At 50.5% G+C, this 11,560-nt stretch overlaps 1 protein-coding gene across 7 annotated transcripts in view; it reads left to right on the top strand.

Annotated features, from left to right (window-relative positions):
* The window catches only part of RPH3AL (rabphilin 3A like (without C2 domains)), a 32,629-nt gene extending 22,506 nt beyond the window's left edge, over positions 1-10,123 (top strand). For 6 of the 7 annotated variants that reach the window (XM_048324422.1, XM_048324424.1, XM_048324426.1 and 3 more), the window contains 3 exons: positions 3,885-3,998; positions 4,413-4,595; positions 10,000-10,123. In XM_048324422.1, coding sequence (XP_048180379.1) covers positions 3,885-3,998; positions 4,413-4,595; positions 10,000-10,034 — 332 coding nt within the window. In that variant the 3' untranslated portion in view covers positions 10,035-10,123. The remainder of the gene's footprint in view (positions 1-3,884; positions 3,999-4,412; positions 4,596-9,999) is intronic. The other variant, XM_048324427.1, reaches the window with a different exon arrangement.
* The last annotated feature ends 1,437 nt before the right edge of the window (positions 10,124-11,560 follow it).

Genomic DNA, 11,560 nt, shown 5'->3' with positions numbered 1-11,560 from the left:
GACATCCTGCATGCCAGGAGCTGCCTTTCAGCAGCGATGGGACAAACTTCAAATGTCCCTTTTCCCCCTCAAAAGGAAGGGATCAGTGCCAGAACCTGGGTATCTGCTCCCACTGCAGAAGGGTGGGAAGGCGGCAGGAACGGGCTCAAGGAAGAAAAGCCAACCCCACCAGGCAGAAGTTTTATTTTTGCACACTCGGTATTTCTCCTGTGCTCACTGACACTGGGATTTGCTGGTGCCTTTGGTTTTTCTGTTGTAAACAAGCAGTTGCCATGGGAACCCTGCTATTAGTTAAGGCACAAATGTATTGTCAGGAGGAGAATAGCAGCAGTATTTCTTGTGCTGGGCAGCAGCTCTGCTCCATGTGCTGGAATGTGGGTGGGATTCTGCGCTGGGTCAGGGGGTGGGAGCAAGAGCAGCGGGGCTTTCCTTCTTCCAGGCTCTGAGTTCTGTAGGGATAATGTGGAAAGGAGCTGGGTAGAAAGCAGAAGTGTGATCCCTGAGCTGTTGCACTGCTTGGCAGGAGGGCTGCCTGCTGCTCCACTCAATCTCCAGGGGATTTTCCTGTTCCAAGCACTGGGATGTGCCAGTGGCACCGGAGCAGCACCTGGGCAGGGGTATGCAGTGGGTTTGTCCAGTGTCTGTGAGCTGAAGGCCAAATCCCTGAGAGATGGAGCAGAGAGGGATGTGCTGGGGTGTGTCAAGCGCTCTGCAGGTCACCAAGGGGAACATCCAATTTGCCAACTTTGCAGTGACAAAGCTGCAACTTGTGCTGCTCCTGAAAGGGAGAAGGGTTGGGCCCAGTCACCTCTTCCTTCTTGGAGCAATGCTGGATGTGATCTGGCACAGGAGCTGCCCTCAGTGGGACCCTGGGCTGTAATAATTCTCATCATCTCTCACTTTCCCACCTGCAGTGACCGGGAGCTGTTGCTCTCCCTGCTCTCTGGATTCGGTGTTTGCCAAAAATTCGGGTGCTGCAGGGCAGCCCTGCTCAGGGATTGTGCTCATCCTGGCTGTGCTGGGGTTGTGTGGCTGTTGGAGCTGTGATTCCCACGTGCTTTTCCCGAACTTTTGACAGCTGCAGGAAGTGCCAAGAGCTTTGTGTGTGCTGGGCTGAGCCCTGCCCTGCGCTGGCAGCACAAGGAGCTCTCTCTGTGCCAAAAGCACACATCTAATAACAGATCCCAGCCCCAGCCAAGTGCTCCTTCCCCTTGGCCTCAGCACAGCCTCCCCACATCCTGATTTGCCTCTGGGGATGAGTACAGCCAGCACTTATGCTCCACCATTCCCTGTGGCTCTCTGATGCCTCTGGCTTGGGGATTGAACCATGTGTGGAGGGACACTGGGCTCTGCCAGCAGCTGCAGGGCTCCAGGCCCTCAGTGGGTGACCCATTCCCTGTGGGAATACTGCTTTTCTAGCAAGTTTTATCTCGGCATATTTTATTTTATGAGCTTTTATTTTTTTCCAGTCAGCTGGAGATGGGGAGGGATAAATCTGTTCCGTTCTCTGAAGGAACAGCTGTCCAGTGACTCTTATTGATAGATCAGCAACTGCTGGAACACCAGATTTAATACTTCTGGGCTCTGGAAAGTGCCAGCAGAAGGTCTGGGAGCTTTGGATGAAGGATTACCTGAGATGGTGGTGCAGTGAGTAAAATACACTCTTACTGGCAGCAGAGGAAATGAGAGCAGACAGGGCTGGTCCTGTGGTGTGAGTGCCTTTGTGTCATTAATATTTTCCTCCTCTTGTGCTGGCTCTCTCTGAGCTGCTGAATGGCAGAAGGACAGGCAGCTGAAGTCACCTCCACTGATTCACCAGGGCCTTCTACAAATAAATCCTGGCCCCCAGCATTTTCAGAGGATTCATGGAGGAAGGAGCTGTTCTAAAGCAATGGATTTTATGAATCCAGGAGGCCAAAAAAAAAAAAAAAAAAAAAAAAAGATGATGGCCAAGTGGAACAGGAGCTCATTTTCTAAGAGAAGTGAGCAATGAGATGGTCACAGTGACTCTTAGAGCTGAGATTTGGATTTTAGAGGAAAAAACCCCACTCTGGTATGTATGGATTGTTTTTAGCAGTGTTTCTATAGAACTCCCCACCTCTCCCAGGGAGTTCTGGGGGAGTAATGAAGATGTTTTTTAGACAAACCTTTGCTTTGAGGACTCTTAGCCCCCCAGCTCGTAAAGGAGCTTTTTTCCCTCCCACAGCCCCTTTCCCTGCAGGTGAGAGCTCCCATTCCTGATGATGCCAGGAGGAAAAGGCAGCAGGGAGAGGCTGTGCAGGGTGTGTGTGAGGAGGTGCCTGCCAGGGCAACTTCAATAACGCTTTGCAATAACACTGGCAGCCAACTTTAATATCCTCAGAGATGTTAGCACTGCTTTGGGTGTTCATTTCTCTTTTTTTTAAATGAAATAGTTTGTGTAGTACAGATCGCTGCCTTGAATACAGGAGTGCCTGCAGAGGTGCTTGGCAGGAATATTTGACAGCTCCTGCTCTGTGCAAGGGGAAGGATTCCCATCCTTCTGCCCTGGGGAGTGCTGAAGGGTTTGGGCTGACACAGAGAGAGGAGCTGACAGCTCTGGGTTACCCCGTGGTTGTCACCTTGTGCCACTGCACTCACGTCCCTCTCAGGCTGGGTGCTGTGGGCAGCACGGCGTGGGGGCAACGTGGTTTGTTCAGGAGAAGAGAAAACAGCTCCTCACAGGAATGTGAGCTTCTAAAGACGTCCTGATGGACCTAAAAAAATCGTTGTGGCTTCCTTTTTCCACAGGAGGGGCTGTAGGTTGCAGTGTTGCCTACGGTACATCCCTCATGGGCCGATTTTGTACTTTTTACCAGGAGCTGTGAGCTGCTGTTTGAAGTGGCTGCTGAGCTGCCAGGAGAGCTGGTATCTGCCTGGTCAGATGGAGCAGTGCTGGAGGTGCAATCCCTCAAACAAAAGACAGATTTTTTTTCCCATTACCTTCCTCCTCAGCCCCGCCATTCCTGTTCTGAGATCAAACCATCACAAAAACCCAGGAATTGGGAAAAACACCTTTCTCATTTTACCCAGAGCAGCTGGCAGCCAAGTTATCATTTACACCAGTATAAGCAGGAGAGGTGTTTGCATAATTGCATGGAAAAGTGGAAAGAACCTGCCAGTTTGGGAAGCTGTGTCTGGCAAAACGAGGCTCCTTCAGCTCTTTTGGAAACTGGAGAGTGGAAAGCAGCAGGACGAGAGCAGGATTCAGGGGGAAGAAAACCACAGAGGAAAAAAGCAGCTTTGAAACGGGAGAACAGTCTCCTTGAGGAAAAGGAGTGACCCTTGCCTTTGGAGCTTTGGGGATGTGGGAGTAACATAGTTCTGGGCAGTTTGCTGCTGGGGATGGTTTGATGTGCTCAGGATTTACCTGGCGTTTTCCTCTTAGATCCTGCAGGCCCTGCCACACTTGAAATGCAGATTGGAGGGAAACAACCCCTCTCCCCACATTACCCAGGGGTGGAGCAGGTGCAGCCAGGACCCTTCCACCTGCAGCTGAGCAGGAACCACCCCTTAGAGGGTCACTTTGTGTGGCACAGGAGCACTGCGGTCCCCCGTGGACCCAGTCAGCTTTAGGAGAGAAGCCCTGGTGGTGTCTGCACCTGCTGCAGGTGCTGGCACTGCTGGAGTGTGTGCAGCAGAGTTATAAATCATCTGTAAAAAGTAAAACCACATCATGTCTGAGAGGAAGAGCGAGCAGCTGTGGGGGAACTGCAGGTAGGGTCTCCTTTGGAGAGGGAGAACGTGATCAGCGAGTCAGCGTTTGTTCCCGTTTTATTTGGATCCATCTGGCACCTCTTTGGGAAGTGTTATGAACATTGTGAATAACTGTCTCTCTCCTCTCCTCCCCCTGATCTTTCCTGCAGTGGTTTCCAGTGACAGTGAGAGCGACTCGGAGCTCAGTTCCTCCAGCCTGGATGACAAGCCCATCCCTGCGGGATCAAAAGGCTCCCAAGGGAGAAAGCTCCAAGCAGGAATGGGTGAGGAGCTGCAGTTCCTTGTGGCTGGAGGGTGGGAAGTCTAAAGTGCTTGAATGTTTGGCTCTTGGCTCAGCTGCTTGCCTCCCCTCCTGGCTGTGGCTGTGCCAGGTGAGGGTCTGAGCCTTTCCCACTGGGATTTCTTCCTGGTGGTCATTCCATGGCCTGCAGCATTCCAGGGTCTGCCCTTGCAGCTGGGAGCTGCTCCTGGCAGCAATCCCCGGCCAGCTCCTCACTCCTGGCTTTACAGCACTGGAATCACTGGTGTTTTTTGGGAGCAGAGCACAAGAGCTGGGGGACACCCTGCTCCTGAGGGCTCCTGGCTGGAGCTGGGATGTTTCTGCTCCTTTAGGACCCAGCCCTACATCCACACCCCCTTCCCGCTCCCTCAGCAGCATCTCTGTCCTGTCCCTGCAGCACCCACGAGGGGACCCAGCCAGGCCATGAGCAGAGCCCTGGGGATCCCCCAGCCCCCCACGCTGTCGGGGAGCCACAGCAGCCTGGGCAGCGAGCAGGGGGTCGAGCTCAGCCCCACAGAGAGTGGCCAGAGTGACCAAGCCTCGGACAGGCGCGACAGCGATGCCGGCACCAGTGCCCCTGGTAAGCTGCACCCCGTCTCCAGACACATCCCTGCTTTTTGGGGCTGAATTCCCTGGGAGCACAGCTTTCCCAGAGGCACACAAAGCTGTGGCCTCAGGGTCACTTTTGCCTGCTCCTTTTTTGTATTGGCAGATGCTGTCTCAGTGTCGCACCTTCTTCCCTGAATGCAAAACCTTTTCTGCAACTGAGTAATCGTCTGGGGTGGGAGCTGCCTGCCCCCACGGCCAGGAGCACTCAGACCTTGGGGCTGTGCCCCTGCAGGGGTCTGGAGCTCCTCTCTATCCTGCAGAGCCAGCAGAACAGATTGAGCTTCTCCTGATGCAAAGAAGTCCAGCAGCTTTATGAGACTGAGTAATATTTTTCCTGAAGTAAGGTGGCTCTTAAAGCCAAGTATGGCTCTTCCCAGAACTCTGCAGTGCAGAAAAAAGACACTTTTCCCCCCTCAAAAACCTCAGAACAATTAAGTGACTGGGAAAGCAGAGGCTGCTATCACATCTGAAGCAGCTGAAAGAGATGCAAATGTGTTCTCTCTGCAGTTCCCACTAATTCAGTCACTAACCCCTCAAGTTATCATTCAGCACTGCTCCCTCCCGAGCATTCCTGCCCTCTGAACTGCCTCTCCTGTTGTTCCTGAGCCTGGTTAGTGCTGGGCATGTTGAGGCATAAATTGGATTAGAGAGAGCAGGTTCATCCTTCAGTGCAACACGGAGTCGTGGTCCCCTCCCCGCGCTTCCCACTACAAACAGGCGGAATAAAATTGTTTCTCTGCTCTTCCCTCCCTCCCCAGCTTTCAGGGACTTGCAGTTTTCTTTCATTTTAGTAAAAGTCAAACAAGTGATTCTTCTGCTCTGTCCTTCCTCCCCCTGGATTAGAGTCTGTCCTGGACTGGGTGGTTTATTTTAAGCCCCTGTTGTGTGTGGAATTAGAGAGGGCGGATTCCTGCTGTGGGTTGGCTCTGCTGCCTGTTGAGGAGAGCTGCAGGTTGTCCTGTGGGGTTGGAATGGGTGGGAATAGCAGGTGTGACCCCTTTGGGTGCTGCTTCTGATGGATGGATCCACTCCTGGACAATGTGTTTGTACTCAGCGTTTTGTAGCTTCTCTGCCTGCTCTTTGAGCCAACTGCTGCCTGGCCATGACAGTGCAATCAGCATTTCAGAGGCCGAAAAAAAAGGAAAAAAAGCTTTTTTCCTGCTAAAAACTCCTTATGCAAAGCTTGGCACAAGGGGTCAAAGCTTTCCAGGGGGATCTCCCCGTGTAGATGGGGGAGAGCTAAAATGACAGGCAGCATGGGCAGGTATTTAAAAAAGGAGAACTGCAGCAATCTCCTGAGGCCAGTTAAAGCTGGCCCTGAGATGTGGAGAGGATCCTGCTAAGGAAAAGGTTGAGCCAGGTTGGCTGCCTAGGGAGTTTCTGTAAAGATCTTTATTATGTCTGAGGTCATTTCTTTCCCAGGAGAAGGGGCTGCCCTGTTCAGACCAGAGCCCTGGTACAGAGACTCTGTGGCCTCCCAAATCCAGGGGAGGGAGGCAGGAAATCAGCAGTGAGTACTTCAGGATCCCTTTGGGTGCCTCTCTTTGCCGACAAGCAGAGGCTGCTCTTGCTGTTGATCTCTTTAAAGAGTAATGGAGCTGATGCATGCTGGATGTCAGGACTGGCAAAACTCTTCCCAGCATCTCCCTTCCTGTGGGACAGCCCCCGAGCTCTGCCCTGCCCTGAAAGCAGAGCAAGGGACAAAGATCCTTCCTCATTTCAGCTGCTGAGCCTCAGCTGCAGAACGGGGCTGTTAAAAGATGATTTTCTGTGCTTCCTCTGAAGGGCTCTGCACCTTTAGAACACCATGTCAGCAGCAATTTTTGCTTCATATTATCACCTCAGGTGTTGTTCCACCGGTGACTTCCTTTGCACTTCCTTTTCTCACCTCTGCTCTGACTCTGCTCTCGAGTGCAACTTCACAGAGCACTTCAGCATCCCGAAATCCCAGGCCACCTCCAGCACAGGGAATTGGGGAGTGGTGCTGCAAAAGCAGCTGCTCTCACAGTCCTGAGCTCTTTCAGCCTGAAGGCCAAGGCAGCAGCAGGGTGGTGGCCAAGGGAAAACAAGGAGCTATTAAAGAGGGTTTGTAGGTTTCCAGTGCGCTGCTCCAGCTCCGGCTGGGGTTTGCTGAGGCAGATAATGAAGCCTGGAGTTTGTCATAAAATGACTCATTGTCAGAGCTGCATTGGGATTTAGGCAACCTCAGCCCGTGAACCAAAGTTTCAGAAGAGTGGTGAGTTGAGAGGCTGCCAATTTTATTATTATTTTTTTTTTTACCACCTGCTCTCAAAGCCTTTCAAAAGCAGCATTTTCTGAGGGGCTGGTGCTGCTTCTGAAGCTCCAGTTCCTGGAGGTGCCTGCTCTGACGTGATAGCTTTCAAGAGGAAGGTCGCACACTCATTTTCCTGCAGAATGTTTTATCCTAAAGAAAATTAAATTTGCACATGTGGAAAGAGCACAATCTCTCTTTTTGCCTCTTACTTGCTCCCAGCTAGGGCAGGTGACTCACCTTGTTCTGGCTGCACAGCTGATGCTAAGAGATGCCTTGAAAAAGAGCAAAATCCTCACTTATGTTGATTATGACATTTTTGTTAAGAAAGGGGAATATTAAACAGAGTGAAACAAAGAAATTATCAATATCTTACAGCGGTTTTCATTAGCCCAGGGAGAGCTTTTAATGGAGATCACAAATTTGAGCTTGGGACTGCTGCAGGGGGTAAATTAAACAAAAGGCATCTCCCCTCAGTCAAGTTCTGCATTGACAGGTGCCAGCTGCTGGGGTTCTCAGCATCTTCAGAGGGCCTTGTCCCAGAAATGGATGACTCCTGTTTGCTGTTCCATGAGCAGCTTGCTGGTGGGGAATGGTGAACGAGCTTGGCATGGGCTGTGGGGCTGGAGAAAGCTCTGATTCCTGCTGGAAGCAGGAGGTTTGAGAGGCAGCCACGAGAGAAGCTAATGAGGGAGTGCAAATCACAGCCTCCCCATCCCTGCCCGCTTGCCAATGTGTTGTCTAAATCATTAATACTTAAAGAGTGGTGCAGCAGCTGGCACTTAAACAGAGCCACGTTAAACAGGGCTGGGGCTGGGCTGGGAGCTGAGATGAGGATGGCACTGCCTGGTGAGGGGTAAGAAATGTCCTGGTTTGCAATCACAGGGTGAGACCTGCTGGAAAAATCCCCAGATGTGAGCAGGTCCAGCCTGGACCCTTCTGCAGCTCCTAGGTACCTCCCTTGAGCTGCTTTGTGCTGGGAGAGAGCTGAGAAAAGGGCTTGGAGCTGAGGGAGATGGACAGGGAGTGCTGCTTCCAGCTCTCTTTATTTGGGGAGATTTATGCCCTGTCTTTCAGGAATTGACTGAAATGAGGTGGTGTCTCTCTGTGGCATCCACTTTTGCTCATAAATATTCAAGCTGTTAATACATGAGCCAGGCAGAGCCATTCAGCATTATTTTTGTGGCAGGAAATTCTCTGGGCATCTTTGAAGTTAAAGCATTAACTGCTATTTTCCCTTCCATTCTGCTTCTCAGATGTCTGCTTTGCTCCCTCAGGGATGATGAGGAGGTAACATTTTGCTTCAGTGGGTCTGACTACTCCATTCCATGTAGGAAGAAAAAAAAAAAACTTGTCCTAACAGTAATTAGGCTCCAAATGGGGTAGTAATTTCTTTAATGACTTTCCTCATGAAGTCCTTGGGGAGTTGACTTTTGTTTTCCTGTGCTTGGTGAGAAAGTTGCTTAAATGTTTTCAGATTTGTTCCTTGTTTGTGTGAGCCATTGTGGATTTCCAGGGCTGACTTGGCAGCAGAGTGGAAGAGGTGGGTAATCCCTGCCCTGCCTCCCTCTGCCTGCATTTAGGGCCCAGTTTAGGAAGGGCAGAGGGATCAGATATAAAGGAAAGACCCTCACCCACACCCAGCCTCTCCCAGCCAAGCCTCTGCTTCCTTCACTGGCTGCCTCATCACATTTAGGGCACTGCTCTTTATGCCCTTTTTGCTCAGAGCTTGCTGGGATTGAGTTGTCCTGCTGCCGAGGAGGAGAAGTTCTCTGTCTTTCCCCAAGTGAAAAAATTGAATTGTGCCTTCATGGCTGAGGAGCTTTGAGCTGTCTCTGCCTCCTCACATCCACAGAGCACCGAGTGGTCCTGCTGTATTTATAAATAAAACACAGCTTTGGGTAGTGGCAGCGTTAGGAAATGATTCAAGGTTTGCATTCCAGATACAATGCATTTGTGAATATGAACCTCAGGAGAAGCCTGTGCCCCCTTGCATGTTTGAGGGAATTAAAATATTTTCATCCTCGAATGGTAGAAGCAAAACATTTTCAGCTCTTTCGAGCCTGCCTTGAAGTTAAGTGAATAAAGGCTCGAGTAACTAAAAAAATAAATTACTTCAACTATTCCTGTAATTCTTTATGGAGTTTTAAATTGAAGGCTTCTTCCTTCAAAATAGAGGGATGACAAAGATTCATTCTCTCGGCTCTTTCGCTCAATATATCAGGGAACAAGTCTGCTGCTGAAGATGGAACTCCTATTTTTATGCCTTCTTTCACATTGCAGAGGTCTGTGCTGTGGTCTTTGATCAAACAGCCTGTCTGGCCTCCTGCCCCCACCTCCTCAGACTTATTCTCTGCCCTCTGCAATACGTTTGCTCCTCACGCTCCCAACTTTCTGTTCAGCGTTTACACAAAGCACCAAGGGCAAGAGTTGATGTCATCTTCCCAAACAAAGCAGGAAGGAAAGAGCAGGGGAAGTCAGTAAGATAGAAGTGAAAAGCTTGGATTTTGGAGTCTTTGTAAACACATGGAGGGGTTTTATGGCTCGGGAGGTTATCTTTTAACAGGGATGTCAGGCAGCAGCTGGTGGTCCTTTCTCCAAGAGGAGGAGCAGTGTGTCCCAGCAGAGCCTGGGTTTTGCCAGGGGTGCTGAAGTGATCAGCTCAGGTTTGTTTAGTCAACAGGAGACCAAATCTGGAGCAGAGCAGGGCCTGTCCTGTGCCCATCCCCAGCCGTGGGCAAGGGCCACATCCTGCTGTGGCTCCTGTCCATGGCCCATGGAGAGCAGGAAGGTCTCACAGCAGATCTGCTCTGTCACCCCTCAGAGCTGATGTTTCTGGGGAGCAGGTACTGAAGGGGCAGTTCTAGCAGCACAACTCCTTATTTCTCCTCCTCTCCGCTTTTCCTTCCCCTGTGTTTTCTCCCTTTAATCAAGTCTAATGGACCCTGACTGCTGGACTAATGATGCATAGATGTTCTCTTTATTATTTTTAGGAAGCTCTTAAAATGGCACCGAGCACGCAAAAGCAACGTAAAACAACTTGGTGGAGCCTCTCCCCTTCGCTGCTTTCCAAACAAAACTTTTGTCTTTGTTTATTTTGCAGGCAAACGACGGCTCCATGCCAGAACACGACTCTGATGGAGGAGAAGATGGAGCTGCTTTCTCCTGGATCCAGCACTCCCATTCCATAGACTTCACTCCAGACAGGGACTGCTGCCGGGGCCGACGTTGTGATGCTGGCTCTTCCACAGGCACTGGGACAGCACCTGCCTGTGCTCTGTGAACCCCAAAAGAGGCACTGGGGCTGTGATTTGCACTTGGCTCCCATGGGGAAGGGTCACTCCTTGTGTTTGTTGTCCTTGTTCTGGCTGGAGTGAGTTTGGTGTGGGCACCAGGAGCCAGCCCGTGAAGCTGTGCTCCCATTCCCTCCCTCTCTCTCTGCTCAGGGTAAAGAAACACTCCAAGGAACTTGCTGTGATTTTTCCACTCCTCCTGGCTGTGCACTGGCCCATGTGAGGGTGTGGGGTCAGGGGAAATGTGTGGTTGCTCACCCCCAGGCCCAGCTGGCCGCCTGTGAGCACCCGAATTGGATAAAAGCTTTCAAATGACTTTATCTCGTAAAGCTCTGCAGATTCCCCTCCCACGTGCACACCTTACATGAGCAAGGGCCTTTCTTTTGCCTTTTTCCTGTAAGTCTTGAGCATCTGGCTGACTGTGGTGGTGGTGTCATCGTGAGTCAGGCTGTTGAAAACTGTGTGCCCTCGTCCTGCTTATTCTCCGGGACAGACAATTTGCCTCAAAGATGAGAAAAATCAAATTACCTCACATCTCTAGAGAAATTAGATCTTTGAAGACCTGAACAAAACCCACACTGGGCTGGTAGGAGTCTGTGGATTTTATTAAATGCTTTGGAGCTGACCTGTCTATTATGAAGAAACAAAAGATTCCAAAAAGTTCCCTCTGAAATCACTGAGTTAAAGGCAATTTGTGCCCATTAATGTCAGCCTTTCCCCTCAGTTATTACTCTTTTGTTCTGTTTTCCTTTGCACTGGGCGCTCTGTGTGCATGTAGTGTGTGTTCTTACAAATGGCTGCAGTATGAAGATAAATGAGATTGGGTGCTGGAACACTCCGGCAGGAGATCGGAAATCAATCCTCGACTTTTTTTTAAATGAACATGGCCCAACAGAGGACCATTCCCTCACTGCTCTCCCAGTTAATGTGCTCTGGCAGGTTGCTGGTGAAATGCTTCCAACCCTTCCTCTGTGATGTGTTCCTGCCCTTCTACAAATGAAAACAAAACCTTTGGGCCACATGGGCTCCCTGAGATGGCAGAAAAGGAAATCACTGAATGTGGGGTCCACACCATCAGTGTTGGAGAGAGCAAGGGATGAGGTTGTTCTCCACTGAGGGATATTTTATTGCATGGTCTGTGTTGTTAACCTGGCCATTAAGGCTTGACCAGCTGCTTCTCTGGAAGGGCTAATTCCAGAATTATTATCTGTATCTGAAAAAGTAACTCCAGCTGTCAGCTTTTGCTGAAATACTGGTGTGGTTTCAGAGCTGTTTCTTCTGAGAACTGTAGGGTCTTCAATTTCCAAGATGTTTAGCCACCAAAAGGAGTTCTGTTTTGCCTTGAAGCTTTTGACAGTCCAAGTGAGGCTT

The sequence above is a fragment of the Corvus hawaiiensis genome, chromosome 20, assembly GCF_020740725.1.
Source record: "Corvus hawaiiensis isolate bCorHaw1 chromosome 20, bCorHaw1.pri.cur, whole genome shotgun sequence".
Classification (NCBI taxonomy): Eukaryota; Metazoa; Chordata; class Aves; order Passeriformes; family Corvidae; genus Corvus; species Corvus hawaiiensis.
The sequence above is the reverse complement of the archived record's forward strand: the minus strand, read 5'-3'. Positions and strand labels throughout refer to the sequence as shown.